The sequence below is a fragment of the Plecotus auritus genome, assembly GCF_963455305.1.
Source record: "Plecotus auritus genome assembly, chromosome: 11".
Lineage (NCBI taxonomy): Eukaryota > Metazoa > Chordata > Mammalia > Chiroptera > Vespertilionidae > Plecotus > Plecotus auritus.
This window is the reverse complement of record NC_137777.1, coordinates 1700698-1720100: the sequence shown is the minus strand read 5'-3', so window position 1 is coordinate 1720100 and position 19403 is coordinate 1700698. Positions and strand designations below refer to the sequence as shown.

At 49.1% G+C, this 19403-nt stretch overlaps 1 protein-coding gene across 22 annotated transcripts in view; it reads right to left on the bottom strand.

Annotated features, from left to right (window-relative positions):
* PTK2 (protein tyrosine kinase 2) overlaps positions 1 to 19403 on the bottom strand; it is a 118666-nt gene that overhangs the window by 69363 nt on the left and 29900 nt on the right. For all 22 annotated transcript variants that reach the window (XR_013959311.1, XR_013959312.1, XR_013959313.1 and 19 more), the window contains 6 exons: positions 18322 to 18548; positions 15240 to 15406; positions 11480 to 11567; positions 4297 to 4376; positions 3466 to 3528; positions 1806 to 1860 (listed from right to left, as the gene is read on the bottom strand). Coding sequence is in view for 11 of the 22 variants with exons in the window: in XM_080646566.1 (XP_080502692.1) it covers positions 1806 to 1860; positions 3466 to 3528; positions 4297 to 4376; positions 11480 to 11567; positions 15240 to 15406; positions 18322 to 18548 (680 nt within the window). In the remaining 11 variants the exon portion in view is untranslated. The remainder of the gene's footprint in view (positions 1 to 1805; positions 1861 to 3465; positions 3529 to 4296; positions 4377 to 11479; positions 11568 to 15239; positions 15407 to 18321; positions 18549 to 19403) is intronic.

Genomic DNA, 19403 nt, shown 5'->3' with positions numbered 1-19403 from the left:
GAGGCAGCCAATCGATGGGTCTCTCTCACATCGATGTTTCTCTCTCTGGGTCTCTCCCCTCTCCCTTCCACTCTCTTTAAAAATTAATGGAAAAATATCCTCAGGTGAGGACTAAAATAATAACAATAATAATAATGAAGCAGTATTATTAGGTCAGAGCATCAGAAATTACAACACAAAAATAATTTCCTATCAGTCAACCAAATATTTATCAGACGCTGCTTGCAACAATGGATGCCTAGGGCTTCCAGATGAGGAGGTTATGATGTAATGCTAGAGAAAATTTCCAAGAAAGAAATAATAGGCTGCTAAATATAGATGTGTTAACAGTGCATGCAAAGTGTGCTTTTTTAAAAATGAGATATAACGGACATACTTTGTGTTAGTTTTAGGCAGGCCACACAATGACTCCATATTTGTATATATCGCAGAATGACGGCCCCATGTCTGGTTATACCCATCACCTCACAGAGTTGCAAGTTTTTTTCTTGTGAAGAGAACTTTTAAAAGCTACTCTTTGCAACGTTCAAATATGCAAGACAGTGTCATCAGCTACCATCACCTGCTGTGCGTCACGTCCCCGTGACGTTTATTTGTAACTGGAAGTCTGTACCTTTTGACTCCCTTTACCCATTTCACCCACCGTCCCGCACCTCTGGCATCCACCCATCTGTTCTCTGTATCTATGAGTTTGGGTCTATTTTGTTTTGGATTTGGATTTTAGATTCCACACAGAAGTGAAATCATATGGTATTTGTCTCTAACTTATTTCACCCATCACATGCCCCTCCAGGAACAGCCATGCTGTCACATGGCAGGATCTGCTGCTTCTTTTTTTAAAAAATATATTTTTATTGATTTCAGAGAGGAAGGAAGAGGGAGAGATAGCAACATCAATGATGAGAGAAAATCAATGATGGGCTGCCTCCTGCACACCCCCCACTGGGAATCGAACCCGCAACCCAGGCATGTGCCCTTGACCGGAATCGAACCTGGGACCCTTCAGTCCACAGGCCGACGCTCTATCCACTGAGCCAAAATGGCGAGGGCAGGATCTGCTTCTTTGTAGGGCTGAGTACTGTTCCATGTGTGTGCATCGTCTTGATCCATTTACCCATCGGTGGACACGGAGGTTGCTCCCTGCCTTGACTACTGTAAATGCTGCTGCCACGAGCACGGGCTGCTTCTTGTCGCCCTGCCCACGGGGCCTGTATCAGAGGGGACTTTCATGCAGGCACCAGGGTCCCTCTCCTTGCGCCCACGCTCAGGACCTGGCACGCAGCAGGTGCCCACAGCGGAGTGCTGAGGACTCCTCAGCCGGGCATTCTGAACTCGACTAAGTGCCAAGCCCGCAAAGGTCACCTGCTAATCAGACGTGAGAATTACTGTTTTCTCTAAGAATGGAACGAAGCGCCCCAATGGTGCTCCAGAAAGCACTTTATTTCATCGCTTGGGAATTGGAGAGCAACTTCTCACACCAGCAGACAGCAGAGCCCCGGCCTTCCTCAGCCCACCTGAGTGGACACCTTCCTGGCCCTGGTCCGGCCCTGTCCACTGCACTAGACTGTGCCCACGTGCCACTGCCTGTCCACCGAGGACACTGGGCACTCCTCCCTTTGACCGTCAGGTGCTCACTTCCTCGAGTCTCCTGTCTCCTCAGCTGTGACAGCTTCTGACACTCCTGAAGAGTAAGGATCAGAAAGCTGTACCTACAACATCACCACTTAACACAGGAGGGAGGAAACCGCGTATCACAGGGGGTGTGAGTAGGTGGCCATCTGACTGTGATTCAGAACTCTAATTACCTTGACAGAATCCAGTAAACTCCGGGGGAAAAACCGCTTCAAACCAACATCTTTTCTGAAATAGAAAAAGATTTGTAACAGTAACACCACCAAGTCAATGAACAGAATGACACTACTGCCAGAGCCCAGGAGTGTGACCTATTTACCCCTGCAGATGCGATCCAGGAAGGAAGCACAACAACATTCCAGCTCACCAGCAAGGCCACCCAAGGGGCAGGACTAGTCATCATCGAGAACAGCGGTTGCCAACCGGTGGTCTGCGGACCACTGGTGGTCCGTGAGGTCCGAAAGGTTGGCAGCCGCTGATCTACATATACGCACAAGACATCAATGCATGTGGTTTACGTAGAAAGCCTTTTGTTCTGTTAACACTTACTGGAAACCCAGTTTAAATATTGCCTCTTTGGAACGGCAATGTACAGATAAACTGCTCTTCTTCCAATGTCCATGTGAAGGGGGCGATGCTGTATTTGCAGAGGGGCCTGGTTAGGTTAAAAAAAGGGAACATGCTATGGGAGTTTTTAAAAATAAACTGTGAATTAATCCTAAAGGCGGATTCTTTTTTAAGCTGAACTTGTTGACTAAGGGACACGTTAGTTAGTCGAGGTTCGTCGTCTCGGGCTCACACAGGAAACCAGGGGTTAAGGGATTTGCCTGAGGACAGAAGCTGAGGGTGTGAGGACGCTGGGTCCGCTAACTTCCTTTAGCTCAGGCTACAAACCCACCCCATTACCCAGAGCCGCCAGCACTCGGGCCCAGAACACGGATGGGCAGGAGCTTCCCTTTTTCCTGTGAGGACCCAGTGCCCAGGGCTCGTGGCCACTAGGTGGCAGTCCTGTGCTGGTAAGATGAGATAAAGCCTGGACAGGGCAAGGAATGGCGGAGACCCGGGGGATGTGCAAAAGGATCAGGGGGGGAAGTGAAATGCAGGTGTCTGTTCAGGGTTACGTAAGGAAACAAAGAAACCGGATATAAAGTATTTAAAAACACGTGGAAGTCAGCGGCATCACACAGAAATCACGCCAGTGCATGGGGCTGAGCCCACATCCAAAGCCTGCCCTCTCCTCTAAACCCGGCTGCTCTTTACGGCGGGCTTCACTCCATCTTTATACATGCCTGCTTGGCTCTGTAACATACGTCCCGGGTTGCATGTATCCGTTCATTCCCGAAGCCCCTGGTTTCCACTTACTTCTCTAACTTCTCATCTTTGCAAATCTCAGCACCGATGTGACCCTAGGCTGAAAATTTTAATTTCCAGACCATGCTTTTCCCATCCTCTGAAGTTGGATCTGATGATTTTTAGAATAAAAATACTACGAGCAGCCCAGCTGTCTCCTCAGAGCAAGGTGTTCTATCCAAGACAAAGGGACGGCTTCCCAGCCGTTACCTCATCCAGTTCCTGTGCCTTCGCAGAAGCTGGTCTCCCCTCCTGGATCAGCCTGCTGCCCGATCAGCAGCCCCCACCCGCCCCGCCCACACTCCTTCTCCAAAACTTGGGGTGGACAGCCATCTCAGATATCAAGCACTGCCCCCCACCCCGACACCCTCTAGAAAGTTCTACATTAGTTCCTAGTATTTTTGATAAACTAACAAAAACTACAATTTGAGCTAGTTCTGAACATCTGCTTCTAACGGCTCGTTTCCAAGGTGTGGTACTTACTCTAATACTTCATAGTTAGACTTCTTCTCTAGCGCATTGCCCCGCATCTCCCAGTACGATCGCCTAAAATCGGGAAAGAGATAAGGTTTTGTACACATACGCTGTCCAATGATAAAGAACTGTAGGGTGGGAGGGACTGAACCACCTGTGGCTCAGCCACAAACATTCTGATGAACTCGAATACAGAACGAATCTGATTCGCAGCATGTCCCCACATCCTAATGAAGCACAATGGATTAACCCAGACCTATTTATTTTTTTGAAATTTTTAACAAAATGTTTTTATTAATTTTTTAGAGAGAAAAAGGGAGAGGGAGAGCAGGAGAGAGAAACATTGATTGGTTGCCTCCCACACGCACGCACCCTGACTGGAGGTTGAACCCGAAATCTGGGCATGTGCCCTGACTGGGAACCGAACCAGCGACCTTTCAGTGCACAGGACAACACTCAACAACGGAGCCACCCGGCCAGGGCAACCCACACTACTTCTACTGGACAGCCTCCTTTCCCTTTAAGGGGAAGCAGGTCTGACTCTCTGGAAAGACGAGGCGCCGATTCCAGCTGTAAGGGACCAGATACGTTCCCTGCTTCTGAACGGCACCTTCCCTCAAGGGCCCGCGCACACAGTCAGAGCCTCACCCACTCCGGTGGAGGCCCACACCACAGGGCAACCACATCAGACATGCAATAGAATCGTCTCAAGTTGTCGCTCACATTTTATTCGATATTTTATTGATAATCTTTATGAGAAAAGGAAAATACCTGAGTAATTTCCCAAAATAACAAAAACCACTGATAAATAAAAACGTCCATGTACAGTGAGCGCCTTACCGTATTTCTAGACAGCCCAACTTCAAAGCGATGTCCTGGTCTACTTGGTCAGCGATCTCTAACATGTAATCACTCTTCACCTACAATAAAAAGGAATGGAAAACGATGCTGTTTTAAAAAAATACATTTTAGACTTATTCATTCAACAGATGTTTACCTTTACATACTGGATACAAACTGTGTCAGTCATGATGCTTGATGCTGGATATGAAGATGAATACTATAAAAAAGTAGTGAAAGACATAACAAGAGTCTCTCCTCCTAAGAAGAGCTGATGTAACCTAGGAGCTCTCACACGGGACTTTAAGAAACAACCAACTTCGGCAGAATCACAGTAACTCCGAGCTGCTCTACCCCGTTCCCCACTGTCGGAAGGGAAAGCCAGAGGGGAGACGGCATTCCCACACAGATTCGCAGTGGACCTATTGCCTAACTCAAACTTCAGCATTTTCTGGACCTTCGTGCAAGACCAGGAACATCTACCTATTTCACACTTCAGCGAACTCTGCACCTGACGTGCTTCCGCCGACCCACCACCTGTGATCCATCTGCAAAATAATAAAACATGCTCAACATCTCACGTGAAGAGAAGGATCTAACAGAATTGTACAAGTGCCTTCCCACAATGAGTACACGTGACTGACAGAGCAGGAGGGAGGACGTGTTCAGGCGAAGCAGGTAATACGCCTCTTTACAATGGCCATTAGGGGCTCAGCACCTGCACTGATGCTGATGCTCGAAGCCCCCGTGGGAACCTCAGTGAAGGGAAATGCTCTCCCCTCCAAATAGAGCTCCACTCTCCCCATTAGCAGACCACTCCCACGGCAGAATATCAATTCCTGCCGAGGAAAATACATCACCACAAGACTGTCCTAAAGATTAATCCCATGATTTTTAAACACTATTTCCAGGTGGGAAAATGTAATCATTTGCTTTATTTCATTCATCAAAACCAAATTCATGTATTATATTTGAGTTTTTCATCTGACTGTGCAATAGAATACAGCACAGGGTGTAATATAAAACGCACTCACATCTCTAACAGGAAGTTTCTGGTTTTGTTAATCCTCACCTGAGGGTATTTTCCCATTGATTTTTAGAGACTGGAAGAGAGAGGAAAAGACTGAGAGAAACATTGATGTGAGACAAACACATCGACTGGTTGCCCCCTGCACGAGCCCCGACCAGGGCCTGGCCGGGGAAGAGCCTGCAACCGAGGTACATGCCCTTGACCAGTATTGAACCGGGGGCCATTCAGTCCCCAGGCCAACGCTTTATCCACTGAGCCACACCGGCTAGGGCTCTAACAGAAAACATTACCCCTAAATTACTCCATACTTTATTCTGTATGTCAGCTCAGTGCTTCGGCCCCACAGGAGAGTTTGCGTTTTGCTTGCTCTCTTCTGAACACTCTGTCAGCTAGCAAATTCCTCAACAGACCCAGAAGCCCAGAAGTAAGACTGGACAACAGAACACAGTGTGCCCGCCCCAGGCACGCCCCCGGCGAAGTTAGCTTCTACGCCGAGTTAAGGCCTGGTGTTCCATTCAGTGTTGGGAGCCAAGGGACGGGCAAACTCATTTAAATCTTAACGTATCTGTGGACCAAACAACGAAACTTCATGTCAGACCAGGCGTCCTAAGAGCTAACCATTTCAGTACTGCCAATGGTTCCTGTCCAAGTTTAGCTAATACGACAACTTCTTTTTTTAAAAAAAATACCTATTTTTATTGATTTCAGAGAGGAAGGGAGAGAGACAGAAACCTCAATGATGAGAGAAAACCACTGATCAGCGCCTCCTGCTCGCCCTACGCTGGGGATGGAGCCTGCAACCTGGGCGTGTGCTCTGACCAGGAATGGAACCATGACCTCCTGGTTCATAGGTTGATACTCAACCACTGAGACATGCCAGCCGGGCAATACGAATACTTCTTGACTAAACACTGACGTAGCCCTTCAAACTAATGGCCACCACTACTTGCAAAAGGTTACCAACCAAATATTCACACTTTTAACAAGTACAAGTTCAGAGAGATAAAGAGGAATAAAATACTATATGGCAAAGGGAAAACTTTATTTCAGGGTAAGACAATAGTTTTCTTGTTTTATATTAAGTCATTAGCTTTAGTGTCAAAACTTATTTTTATAGACTCCTGCTCTACAGCGAACAAGTTATAACAAGATTCTAGTTTATTTTTAGAGTGTGCTGATTAATATCTTTCAGAAATTCTAAAATGGGTCAAAATCACTGAATCATTCACCCTCTCTCACACTGGGAGTCCCATTTGGGACATCTTTAAATGAAACTGCATCCACAGAACAATGTCCAACAAGTCAGCCACCCACATCCACTACGTCCACCAACAGGTTTTCCTCATGACACCACACCAGAGCATGGGACACAGGAACAGCGGAGCACAGATGAGCTTTCAGAATCAATAACAGCAGTAAGGGAGGGTACTGTACGTTCTCTCTCCGCTTCTCTGGAAACGGCGGTACAGAGAATCTAAACATAGTTCCTTCATATCTAACCTGATAAAAAAGCCAAAACAAAAATACAGGTTCTGCTGAAACAGAACGAACAAGAGTTAACGCTCAGGGGTGCTCACCATTCCCCCGTATAGACCCTCCAGATTCCCGCTGTGAAGGTCAACAAAATAACGGGCACAACAAACACACTAGGAAACGCCTCACTACACAGGAGTCCACGCACGCCGCCCCTCCCACAGCACGCCCAAGGGATTTGGGTGCTGGCATTTTACTGAGACGCTGACTCTCAATAAAATGATGAAGAGCCCTGACCGGTGTGGCTCAGTGGATAGAGCGGCGGCCTGCGGACTAAAGGGTCCCAGGTTCAATACCGGTCAAGGGCACATCCCCAGTGGGAGGTGTGCAGGAGGCAGCTAATTGATGTTTCTCTCTCATCGATGTTTCTAACTCTCTATCCCTCTCCCTTCGTCTCTAAAAAAATCAATAAAATATATTTTTAAAAAATGATAAATTAATAAAAGTGCCTTTAGTGGCAAAATTGTAACTCAAATGTCTCTGATATTCATTGGACATTTTGACGGGCACAGCTCACTAACAAGTAACATTTATTCGGTCGTAAAACTGTGTTGGTTCATTTATGCCACATGTATTTATTGCCTAACTCAGTGGTCGGCAAACTCATTAGTCAACAGAGCCAAATATCAACAGTACAATGATTGAAATTTCTTTTGAGAGCCAAATTTTTTAAACTTAAACTTCTTCTAACACCACTTCTTCAAAATAGGCTCACCCAGGCCGTGGTATTTTGTGGAAGAGCCACACTCAAGAGGCCAAAGAGCCGCATGTGGCTTGCGAGCCGCAGTTTGCCGACCACAGGCCTAACTCATACCGTAAGGTGCAAAGAGCAAGCTCCTCTTGGTGTAAAAAGTCAATCCTGGCGTTAGTAAAGAAACGGCTATTGAGGTTGTACAGGTACAGTTATCTCTGACAACAAATTCTGCATCTGCTGAGTGTGCTGATACTTAGGCATGTGAACTAAACTGTCAATTAGAGGATGAACAATGGCTGTGTCACCTAGGACTTACTGTCTCCACATAAAAGTATCTTTTAAGAGTTGCCCAAGCATACAAAATTCACCAAGTGTCCGAAGTTCCTAAGTTCTTACCAGCTAAGAGTGACAAATTTATATTCTCCCAAATGTTAGATTTCATCTAGTTCTTAAAATAAAGCTATCCTATATAATATAGGGAATATACAAATTGACCATCACTCCATCACAAAGATGGCTGCACCCACAGCTGAGGCCAAGTTCCCATAAGGACCCTTAACAAGCAATCAGCAGGGACCTGAGGCTATGTGCCCCCCGCCCCTGTGGGGCTTGACAGGGGACCTCAGGCCGCGCCCCCCACCTGGCGGGGCTTGACAGGGGACTTCAAGGTGCACTTCCCGGGGCGAACCAAGATGGTGGCGTAGGAAAACACCTAAACTGTTGCTTTGCACAACTATTTCAAAACTACAACAAAATATCTATCACCCAGAACCACGGGAAAGCTGGCTGAGTGGAAGTTCTACAACTAGAAGGAAAGAGAAAAGAGCATTGAGACGTGCACAAGTGCTGAAAAGCTGAGGTACGGAGGTGTGTGAATCGGGCTGGCGGCGGGCAACTGGGAGCGCTGCTTTTTTCAACCCAAAGGGAGACAAACTCCCAATTACTCTGAACTCGTTTCTGGGGAGACGCGGGGGACCCAAACTCCTACGGGGAGAAGCTGGACTGTCTGCCATCGGGTCGGAAAGTGAGGGTGGCTTTCTTGCAGAGGTGCACATAGCAATCATTGTTTACTGCACTGGGGCACGGGGCGCGGGGACTTGGAAACGCGGAGACGCAGAGACAGCTGACTGGCAGCCATCGCTGTTTGCCACGCCCTAGCCTAGTGACTCCCTGAGACCCCGCCCCACACAATCTACAAACCCACCCAGGCTCCATGCAGCGGCTTTAGCATATAAATGGCCTGCCCTATCGCAGCTGAACCTAACAAACTGCAGCTCTGGTCAGACAGCTCCAAAACCTCCAAACCCCAAGCAAAGAGGAGAAAACTGTAGTTCTCGCTGTAGCTCCTGCTGGGTGGCCTCAGACAGTAGCTGACCTGCACCCCATTGGAGATCCAGAAGCCAGTGTACCTAGTGGTCAGTGTGAGACACCAGATTTCAACTCCTCACATCCATAAGTGACACATTCAAGAGGCAGACTCAGTGAGCACCAAAGCCCCACTGAAGCAAGTCCTGCACCATAAGCGTGTCTCCAGTGCAGCAGTTCTTCCATTATAGACACAGCGGGTCCTCACAGCCAACTGGCCTGGAGGTCAATTCCTCCCAGGGTACCAACAGCAATCAAGGCTTAACTATACCAAGACTTTGCACTCAGCCCACAAAGGGCTGCACCAAGAGTGTCCACCTCAGGTGATAGGCTGAACCACTGGTCACCTACCACAGAAAACCACTCCATCAACACAGGGAAGCAGCAAAATGCAGAGACAAAGAAACATGTCACGAATGAAAGAAATGGAGGAAAGCAAACTACTGGACGACATAGAGTTCAAAACCACATTTATAAGGTTACTCAAGAATCTTCTAAAAACCGCCGAGAAACTTGATGAGACCTCTGAGGAGCTTAGTGAGACCTTCAAGGACCTTAATAAGAATGCCAAAAAAATGAAAAAGGACCAGTCAGAAATTAAGCATACACTGTCTGAAATAAAGAATATACAGAAATTCAACTGTAGATCAAAGGACCCCAAGAATCAAATCAAAGATCTGAAATATGAGGAAACAAAAAACACCCAACCAGAAAAACAAAAAGAAAAAAGAATCCAAAAATATGAAGATAGTGTAAAGAGCCTCTGGGACAACGTTAAGCATACCAACATCCAAATTATTGGGGTGCCAGAAGAAGAGAGAGCGCAGAATATTGAAAACCTACTGGAAGAAATAATGACAGAAAACTTACCCTACCTGGTGAAAGAAATAGACTTACAAGTCCAGGAAGCGCACAGAACCCCAAACAAGAGGAATTCAAAGAGGACCACACCAAGACACATCATAATTAAAATGCCAAGAGCAAAAGACAAAGAGAGACTCTTGAAAGCAGCAAGAGAAAAACAGTTAGTTACCTACAAGGGAGTACCCATACGACTGTCCACTGATTTCTCAACAGAAACTATGCAGGCCAGAAGGGAGTGGCAAGAAATATTCAAAGTGATGAACAGCAAGAACCTACAACCAAGATTACCCAGCAAAGCTATCATTCAGAATTGAAGGTCAGATAAAGAGCTTCAGAGACAAGAAAAAGCTAAAGGAGTTCATCACCACCAAACCAGGATTATAGGAACTGCTGAAGGGTATTCTTTAAGAAGTGGAAGAAGAAGAAAAAAGTAAAGATAAAAATTATGAACAACAAAATGACAACCAATACATACCTACCAACAAGTAAATCTAAAAATCAAGTGAATAAAAAATGTGATGAACAGAATGGACTAATAAATATAATAGAATTAGGGACATAGAAAGGGAGTGGACTGACAATTCTCAGGGGGGAGGGGGTGTGAGGGGTGTGGGAAGAGATTGGACAAAAATCTTACACTTATGGATGAAGACAGTGGAGGAGGGTAAGGGCATGGGGTGGGGTGGGAAATCAGGTGGAGGGGAGCTATGGGGGGGGGGGAAGAGGAACACCTGTAATAATCTAAACAATAAAGATTTATTTTTTTTAAAAAAAAGGTGCACTTCCCATCCTGGTGCTGGGCTAGGGGACCTTAGGCTGCTCCCCCAACCCTGGCACCAAGCCAGGGGACCTCAGACCGCACCCCCGCCCGGTGGGGCTTGACATGGGACCTCAGGCTGCGCCCCCCACCCCAGCATTGGGCCAGGGGACCTGAGGCTGCGCCCCCCTGCCTGGCTGGGCTTGACAGGGGACCTCAGGCCATGCCCCCCACCTAGTTGGGCTTGAAGGGGGACCTCAAATTACACCCCCAGTGCTGGGTCGGGGGAACTCATGCTGCGCCCCCGCCCAGCGGGGCTTGATGGGGGACCTGAGGCTGCGCCCCACTGCCGGTGGGGCTTGACAGGGGACCTGAGGCTGTGCCCCCCTCCCGGTGCTGGGCTGGGGGACCTGAGGCTGCGCCTCCCTGCCTGGCAGGGCTTGACAGGGGATCTCAGGCTGTGTCCCCCACCTGGCGGGGCTTGATGGAGGACCTCAAGGCGTGCCCCCTGCCCCAGTCTGGGCTGGGGGAACTTATGCCACGTCCCCCGTCCTGGCACCAAGCCAAAAAACCTGAGGGTATGCCCCCTGCCTGTCAGGGCTTGACAAGGGTGGGACTGGCCAGGTCTGGATCTAGCCCAATGGGGCGGTGGGGGGGGGGTCTCACGATTTTGAGGTTGCATGTGGGTGGGCAGGGACTTGACTCTGGGTCCCATGGTGAGCCCCAGACTCTGACAAGAGGAAGGTTTTCATATACATTTTACTAATTTTCTTTCATCTCTGACACTTCTATTATAGAGAAAGGGCAAATAGCAATATTAAATTATTTCCTCTAATTAATCCCCTTTTAATGTGCACGAATTTTATGCACTGGGTCACTAGTGTAATAAATAAAATTCAAAGAAATAAAGAAAAAAGTATATTAAATCACCCTCCTATACCTGTTGATAGAAGAAGTTCAAAGTTGGCTTGTCTTCAGTAAACTGGTTTAGAAATCCTTTTGGCAAATAACGAATTCTCAATTCATATCTAAAAAATAATGCACAAAATAGAACAATTAGAAAGCAGTAATTTCCTCAATTCATCGCTACAGCTACAATATGGTGGTGTGTATGGCATTGCCAATTACACTGAAATATTTAAAAAACAAGTTAAAATATAACCGATTAATCTATAAATGCTTTATTTTTCAGCGCAAAAGTGTGTGCGTGTCTTCAGCTCCGTGATTCTGCAGAGAGGGCCTGCTGAGAAGCCCGGCAGCCCCTCCAGCCCTCAGCCACTGTCCACCGCTGCCGGGGCCACCCCACAGACTCACACAGGAACAGCCTTTGTGCCTGGCTCCCTTCGTTCACCAACACGTTCGTGAGGTTGGCCCACATCCAGCAGCTGGAGTTTGCTCAAAGCTGAAAAGTGTGACACACAACTATTCAGCCAGTACCTGCTGATGGCCACTTGACTTGTTTCCATTTTGTGACTATTCGGAGTAATGCCAAACACTCAGTTTTCTTCCTCTCAGCATAAAAAAGGTCATCTATTTGCTCAGGAAGCCACGCTTCAAGAATGGCTGAAACAAATGGATTTCACCAGAATTCTCTCTCTCTCTCTCTCTCTCTCTCTCTCTCTCTCTCTCTCTCCCCCTCTGTGTGTGTGTGTGTGTGTGTGTGTGTGTCTCCCATAATGAAGGCTCCTGCACAAACTCTGGGGAGCACTTGTACACATTTCTGCTGCGTAGCCACTGGAGCTGCACTCCCGGACTATAACAAATACACACTGTAGCTTTATCTGATGTCACCAAGCAGTGAATAAGCAGGAGATGTACCAGCTGCCACTCCCACCAGCAGCACGGGGTGTCCTGGCTCCTCTGCACCCTCACCTCTCCCTGGCATTTCTAACCTGTTCATTTTGGTCGCACGGGTATTTGTTTATTGCAAGAGGGCGTAGTGATTTTAGCTGGCACGTCCCTGATGAATGATGAAACTGGGTTAGGAAGCTTGGCTGGTAAAGACCAGCTTCCGGCACAGACTGGAAACGCGTCATCCTTGTCTGTCAGTGTCTGGTGCAGGAGCACCAGTGAACGTTTAATGAGTCAGCACATTCAGAAGTCCATCCTGGTGTTTGAAGGTGTCACTTCCTAACGTATCAGAGGTTCCTGCGTACTGTCTTATGGCTGTCAATCCTTTTTAGATCTCTTGGTTGAACTCAGTATCACAACAAAACACTGGCTTTTCAAATTAAGGTACACGCATAGGGAATGTCATTTCCTGAGAACACAAATAAAGACTGAACCAAACACAACCTGAAACGCCCTGAACTCCCAGTTCTCGTTTTCTGTTGTCCTCTTCGGAAAAGGACGCCTTTCGTCTAGCTAAGAGTTTTCTCCTGTAAAGATCCGAGAAAAACCCTCTGCAGAGCGAGCTGTGAGCCCAGTGAGCAGGGACGCGCTGACAGGAGGACGTGACCCACAGCTTGGCAACAATGAAAAGGATTTTCTCTTCCCGTTGCTCTGCAAAGCCCCCAGCACTCTCTCAATGCCAAGGGAGCCTCTGCTGGGACCTGGCCCTCCGAGCGCCGACTCACCCTCTGAAAGGACCGCCAGTCCCCAAACTCCGACAGCCTACGTCCAGCTGATCACCCCACCGGGAAGCCATACCGACCCCTCCACCTAGGGCAGTGGTCGGCAAACTGCGGCTCTGTTGACTAATGAGTTTGCCGACCCCTGGGATAGGGGCTTAATCACAAGGAACAACAGCAGCCTGTAATTATTGGAATCGAGAGTCTAGGTCAGTGGTCGGCAAACTCATTAGTCAACAGAGCGGCAAACCGTGGCTCGCGAGCCGCAGTTTGCTGACCACTGACCTAGGGGATTCCAGATAACTGAAATGGTTACCAAAATTCCGTTAGCTAGAATTTAATTATCGAGGTGTAAGACTTTTAAGTCTAAATCTGTTGGACAGAAACCTCTCAAAACTGTGTGACACCTTTTGCTGCCCTATAAACTCGGTGTGGCATCGCAGTTTAAACGCTTTGGGCTGGCTCAGGTGCTACCAATACCACCTCCTTAACTGGCATCTCCCAGGGACCCCATGACAAGTGGGCAAGCTCTTGGACCAGCCGAGAAGGAAGCAGGGGCCGGGCTCATGTGCACCAGGAAGAACCCAGTTCAGCCCCGGTTCTTTGGGGTCTCACGGGGCCGGGGAAGGCTACTCCCCTACAGGGGCTCCGGACTGCCTACTGCCCTCTGCCCCTTTAGCTGTATGTCCAGGCTGTCGTCCCCAGCGGATACCTCCCAACGGCAGTTTTAGGGTTATTTTGCTTTTAACTTTGTAATAGCATGTCATGTCATGTCATCTTTTGAAACTTACTTTTTTTAAAGATGAAGGTAAAAATCACAAAACAAACGACAAACGGATGCAGCAGTGCGTTGTCCTGGGACTTAATGTCTGTCACACAGTGGTGTCTGGCTAAGATCCAGCCACACAGTTGCATGTCCCTGCAGCTCACTCATTCTGACTTGTTTGTTTTTTTAATTTTTTTATTGTTGTTAATCCTCACCTGAGGATATTTCTTTCCATTTATGTTTTTAGAGAGAGTGGAAGGGAGGAAGGGAGGGAGGGAGGGAGGGAGACAGAGAGAAACATCGATGTGAGAGAAACACATCGATTGGTTGCCTCCCACACGTCAGGGCCAGTGGTAGAGCCTGCAACCCAGGTACATGCCCTTGACTGGGAATTGAACCCAAGACCCTTCCGTGCATGGCCAACGCCCTAACCACTAAGCAATACAGGGAAAGACAGTCTTAAGTTTTACAACACTTATTTGATTAACAGACTAAACAGTTGGAGGTCAAATCTCCACTAGCCATGGATGTAAACCAACCAAACTATGTTATCACGTAATATTTTGTTCGCTCAGTTCCTGCTACTTGATAAATCTGAAAATACAAGTCATTTTTTTAATAAACTCTAAGTGGCACAAGATTTAATTCAACTAGAGTTTATGAACCTAAACATGTTAGTTTTCTCTGAAAATGTAGGACTGATGCCCATGTTCACATGGAGCTTGCTGCCATCTGACCGCCCGCTTCCATCACAATCCCCTCTCTTCCTGCAGTGGCGACAAACAAGGGACCTGTCTTCACAAGCCATACTCTCTCCAGTGTACCTGAAAGACTTTCGACCTCCTACAACATCGCCCGGCGAGACAGGGCAAGCACAACGGCAGGGGCCTCTCTAGCTCACCTGCACGGCCAATTTCATTAGCGGGAGGCACCAGGCGGGCCCTTCCTGCTGGAATGCCCCTGTGAACTCCCACTACTCAGCCCGGACCACAGAGCCAGCGGTGCAGCCCAGGAACGAGGGCGCTGGTGTGGCCTCCTGGGCCCATCAGGTCCTGCTGCCCTGAAGGGTGCCGCAGAACTGGGGAGGGAGGTGGCCGGACCTGTCAGAGTGGAATCCGAGCAAGCAGCACAGACAAGGGAAGTGGGAGCAGCAACAGACCGCCATGGCGGAAGAAGTCAGCGGTGCCCAGGGAGACTGAACAGAAGTGGGGACAGGCCACTGGTTAACAGCTACCAGCCAGCTTCACCCAGGAGTCACAAGGACAACCAGTGTGGAAAGAAAGCTAACACGTTCACCCTCTTGTGCGTGACTGAACACAGAAAACAGGCCAGGAGAGTGACCCGAGGCAGGTGTGTGGTCTTACTTCCACTCCTCCGGCGGGTGTGCGAGCTCGTACTTCTCCCTCACGCTGGAGACGCCCATGTCCAAGTGGAGCCAGTGAACCTCCTCTGACCGGAGGTGACTGAGCCGAAATCCGTAGCAGGCCACGTGCTTTACTTTGTGACTGTCCACTATCTTCTGAATGATGCCCTGAAAACATCCCCACAAAAACAGCTGTTACACACAAAACTATGTGCTAAAAACTAGTGCAATCGTCATTTCTTTTTATTAATTGTCAAAAATGTTTGGTAAAAGCGTTTCAAGGTAAGTAAATCACTGAATTTCACCTGGGACTCTTTGCCCTCAAACAGCATTTCTATGAACAGGGGAGAGTTAAAACAAAAGAGGCTCTTCCCTTTCTCGGCTGGTAAACAAGCGTCTGCGGCCCTTGCACCGTCCTCCGTGCCACCCTCCGCTCGCTGCTGAGGAGCAGACCCCAGGGGGCGTTCCACTTTCTGAACCAAGGACAGCATATTGTCCGAGACCCGGCTGCAACTAATATCCTTTTGTAAAACACACACATTTGGGAACATACAATTAAGATCGTGTTCCTGATAACACTGATGACGTATGGAAAGTTACTTGAAGGTGGGCCTAACCACTCTATCTGCGCTCCACAGACTAATATGCAGCAACCTAAAAGAGCCCCCACTCTGGTGCTTCTAACACCAGGGGCCCAGGATTTGAGAGAAGGTGAAGGTCATGTCTGAAAGAGGCCACCGGGCAAGTCCTAGGGCAGTGGTCGGCAAACTCATGAGTCAGCGGAGCCCAATATCAACAGGACAACGATTGAAATTTCTTTTGAGAGCCGAAAACCGACTTCTGCGCATGGGCCACGAAGTTTCAATCGCCCTGTACGTGCGCGCCCGCACGTGGCATTTTGTGGAAGAGCCACACCCAAGGGGCCAAAGAGCCGCATGTGGCTCGCGAGCCGCAGTTTGCCGACCACTGTCCTAGGGGAAGGGCATTTCTCGGGGGGCTGTGTCAAGGGAAGCGGCAGGCCTGGCTCTCGCCCTGTACCTGCACAGGCGTGGCAGTCACGGGCACACGTACCTATGAACAGGCACACGTGCACACTCACTCGAGAATGACAGAACCCTCCACTGCCCTTGTGTGAGGGTGTGCCAGGCACAGTCCCGGAGCCTTCCCAATCTCTTAGGCCATTAATCAATTTGTAAATGATGCTGCTATTAACACAAAAATGTCTATTAGAGGAAATCACTGGGCCCTAACCGGTTTGGCTCAGTGGATAGAGCGTCGGCCTACGGACTCAGGGGTCCCGGGTTCGATTCCGGTCAAGGGCACATGCCTGGGTTGCGGGCTCCATCCCCAGTGTGGGGCATGCAGGAGGTGGCCCATCAATGAGTTTCTCACATCACTGATGCTTCCATCTCTCTCTCCCTCTCCCTTCCTCTCTGAAATCAATAAAAATATATTAAAAAAAAAAAAGAAAGAAAATCACTGGTTTTTCAAAACTTACAATTACCTGGAGCTATCATATAACTTAAGATGAAAGACACACCTTAAAAGTCCCACGCTGGTACTATTTCTTTGTGACAGCACAATGCTGTCGACACTATCAAGGAGCTCCCAGCCCTCCCCGTAAGATAGGAACATCACACACAAGTACTGGCGAGGACCCCGAGTGTCCACACTAAGGCAGGTCGTGTGCTGTGCTCCTGGTGCCTGCACATGGCCAACCTCCCAGTCAGACTGCTCAGTCCCGGACAAGCTCCGTGTCCAGCCCAGGAGAGTGTCAAGGGAGGGGTGGAGGGATGGGGGCGAGCAGAGGGAGGGAACAAAGGACCAGGCTGGGAGAGTCAAAGACAGCTTTCTACAGAATTCTCACAGGACAGGAAGGGTGGGTGGAACCAAGCTAGGCATAAAATGCCCTATCTGGCTTTGGATTCAAGGCCAGGCATTGGTGACAGGGCCACCCGGAAGGCCGGTGCAGGCTGTGTCCCACCAGAGGGGGCCAGGCTCGGGGTGGGGTCTGCCTAAGGAAGGGACATCTTTTCTAGTAATTCTCTCCCAGACGACTTCTGCAGCTTCTCCTTGCCAACACTCAGCTCCCTGAGCTACACAGGACGGGCTGGCGCCTCTTTCAAATCCCCACAAAGGCGCCTTTGTCCGTGCCCCAGCTCTGCCAGCTCACAGCCCAGCGCTCTGACACCCGCTCCCTGAGCAGCACAGCTCTGTGCCCCAGCAGCTCAGCGTGCGGCCTTCCTTCCTCCTGCTGGGGCTACAGCGCCCGTCTGCCTGCCTAGGCATCTACGTTCATGTCTGTCTTCCACGCCCAGACACAGCGCACGTGCAGGGCGCACACTGTTCCTTACACTTGTAGTTGCCATCAGCACCCCAGGAGAAACCCCAGCGTCTCTGGGTGCCCTTCCTCAGGACCTCGCCAGGCTGCTCCATGTCCTCAGGACTCGGGGCACCCACAGGAGCCCCACCGAGAAGCAGCACTGACCGGACAGGCGCACCAGCTCTCACACACCGCCCACAGGAAACCTGCGCAGGCTAACGCGCACAGCCGGGGGTCCCGCCTGGGGCTCCCTCGTCTGGGGATGCCTGGAGAAGCACCTGCGGCACGGCATCTCCCCAGCAGACTGCGAGCTGTAGAGCGGGGGCTCGTCCATCCCCAGAACCCGGCCGTGTCTGGTGGTAGAAGACAGTCAACAACTTCTAAGAAACTATCTATCCTCTTGGGAGTCATGCAAACACCTCCAAAACTACACTTTCTAGAAAATAACTTCTTATTTCCCAAGTATCAGAGGCTGTTGTGATGGCTTTGTGTGTTTTGTGTCCTTTAAAGAATTAAAAAGAAAACCAGGGGAGAAAAACAAGTCGATGGCACCCTATAAATAATATATAACTCGGTTATTATTTCCCTAAGAAATTCCACAACAACCTAAACTCTGGTCAGGCACACATTAGGAGAGTGATACTGTAAAGAAAAAGTGACATCTCTGTGCTGTGGGGATAAGAAGTGCTGCTTTATGTTTGTGAGTGCTGTTACCATTTACCTGCACACACTGCGTTCGTTGCCTAGGAAATGCACTCACCCTGACATCAGTAGCATCTCCATGCCTGATAATACTGGCCCACGTGGTCGGCTCGCTGTTGCTTTCAAAATAATGAAAGACTTTCAGCACTCGCTCCATGGCTCCCGGGGACCGTTCCGCACCGGGACCCAGGTGCGTCTTGGCACTCGAATTCGGTGTGTGATTCAAGTTTGGGTCCAGGTAAGCAGCTGCCATTGTTTTGCTAGATGCTAGGTACCTGTCATATTCTGTAAGAGAGAAAAAAGATGTTCACCGTGCAATATTTGAAGTCTACTGATGGAAATGACCCGCTAGTGATTACATTAACAGGTTTTATAGCCTCTCCCCGTGCTTGAGAGCTGAGACCTAGGCCAGCAAGAGAGTCACTGTTCCCCCTCCCCCTCCCCCCGCCCCCCTCCCCCTGCAACCAGAGCAGGACCTGATTCACCGTAGCATAATATTTATTATACAAACTCTTAAAAGGCCAGGAGTCCTATTTCAACTCTGTCAAAAATCCACTGTTATCTATCAACAATGTAACTTACCCCCTTTTAATCAGAGCCTTCAAACTTAGGGGAAAATGTCACAGGAACACCGGGTGTGCTAGTTCTGCTCCCTACTTCTAAAACGTGAACCTGAGGGCAGGTCCTTGTTCACAAAAGGACGATGCAGTGAGTAGTCCCCGCACACACTAGGCTTTAGCGGAAACAACTACCGGCAGAACGAAGGCCCCTGCTTCGGCAGTCACCTTGCAGGGGTCAGACGCGTCCAGCAGAAAACCAAACCAAACGGGAAAGCAGAAAGCACCGGCTTTTTAAAGGTAGGACGGGGCTTGCACTTGAGTGTGAAGGAAAAGCTTGGGCTACAGAAACTCCTGCCGGGCAAAGCCAGCAAAGCCGGCTAACACGCCCTGAAGGAGCCTCGGACACAGGGAGGCCACCTGGCCACAGGTGGCAGAGACGCTGCCTTCTCTCTAAGGGTGTTTGCCAACTCTGTGTCTTCAAGGGCCCCACTGGCCGAGATGAGGAGCACAGAGGGAGACACTGTCTGGGGAGAGGAGGGGCGGGGCGGGGAGGGCAGGAAGTAAGAGATTATTAATCCAG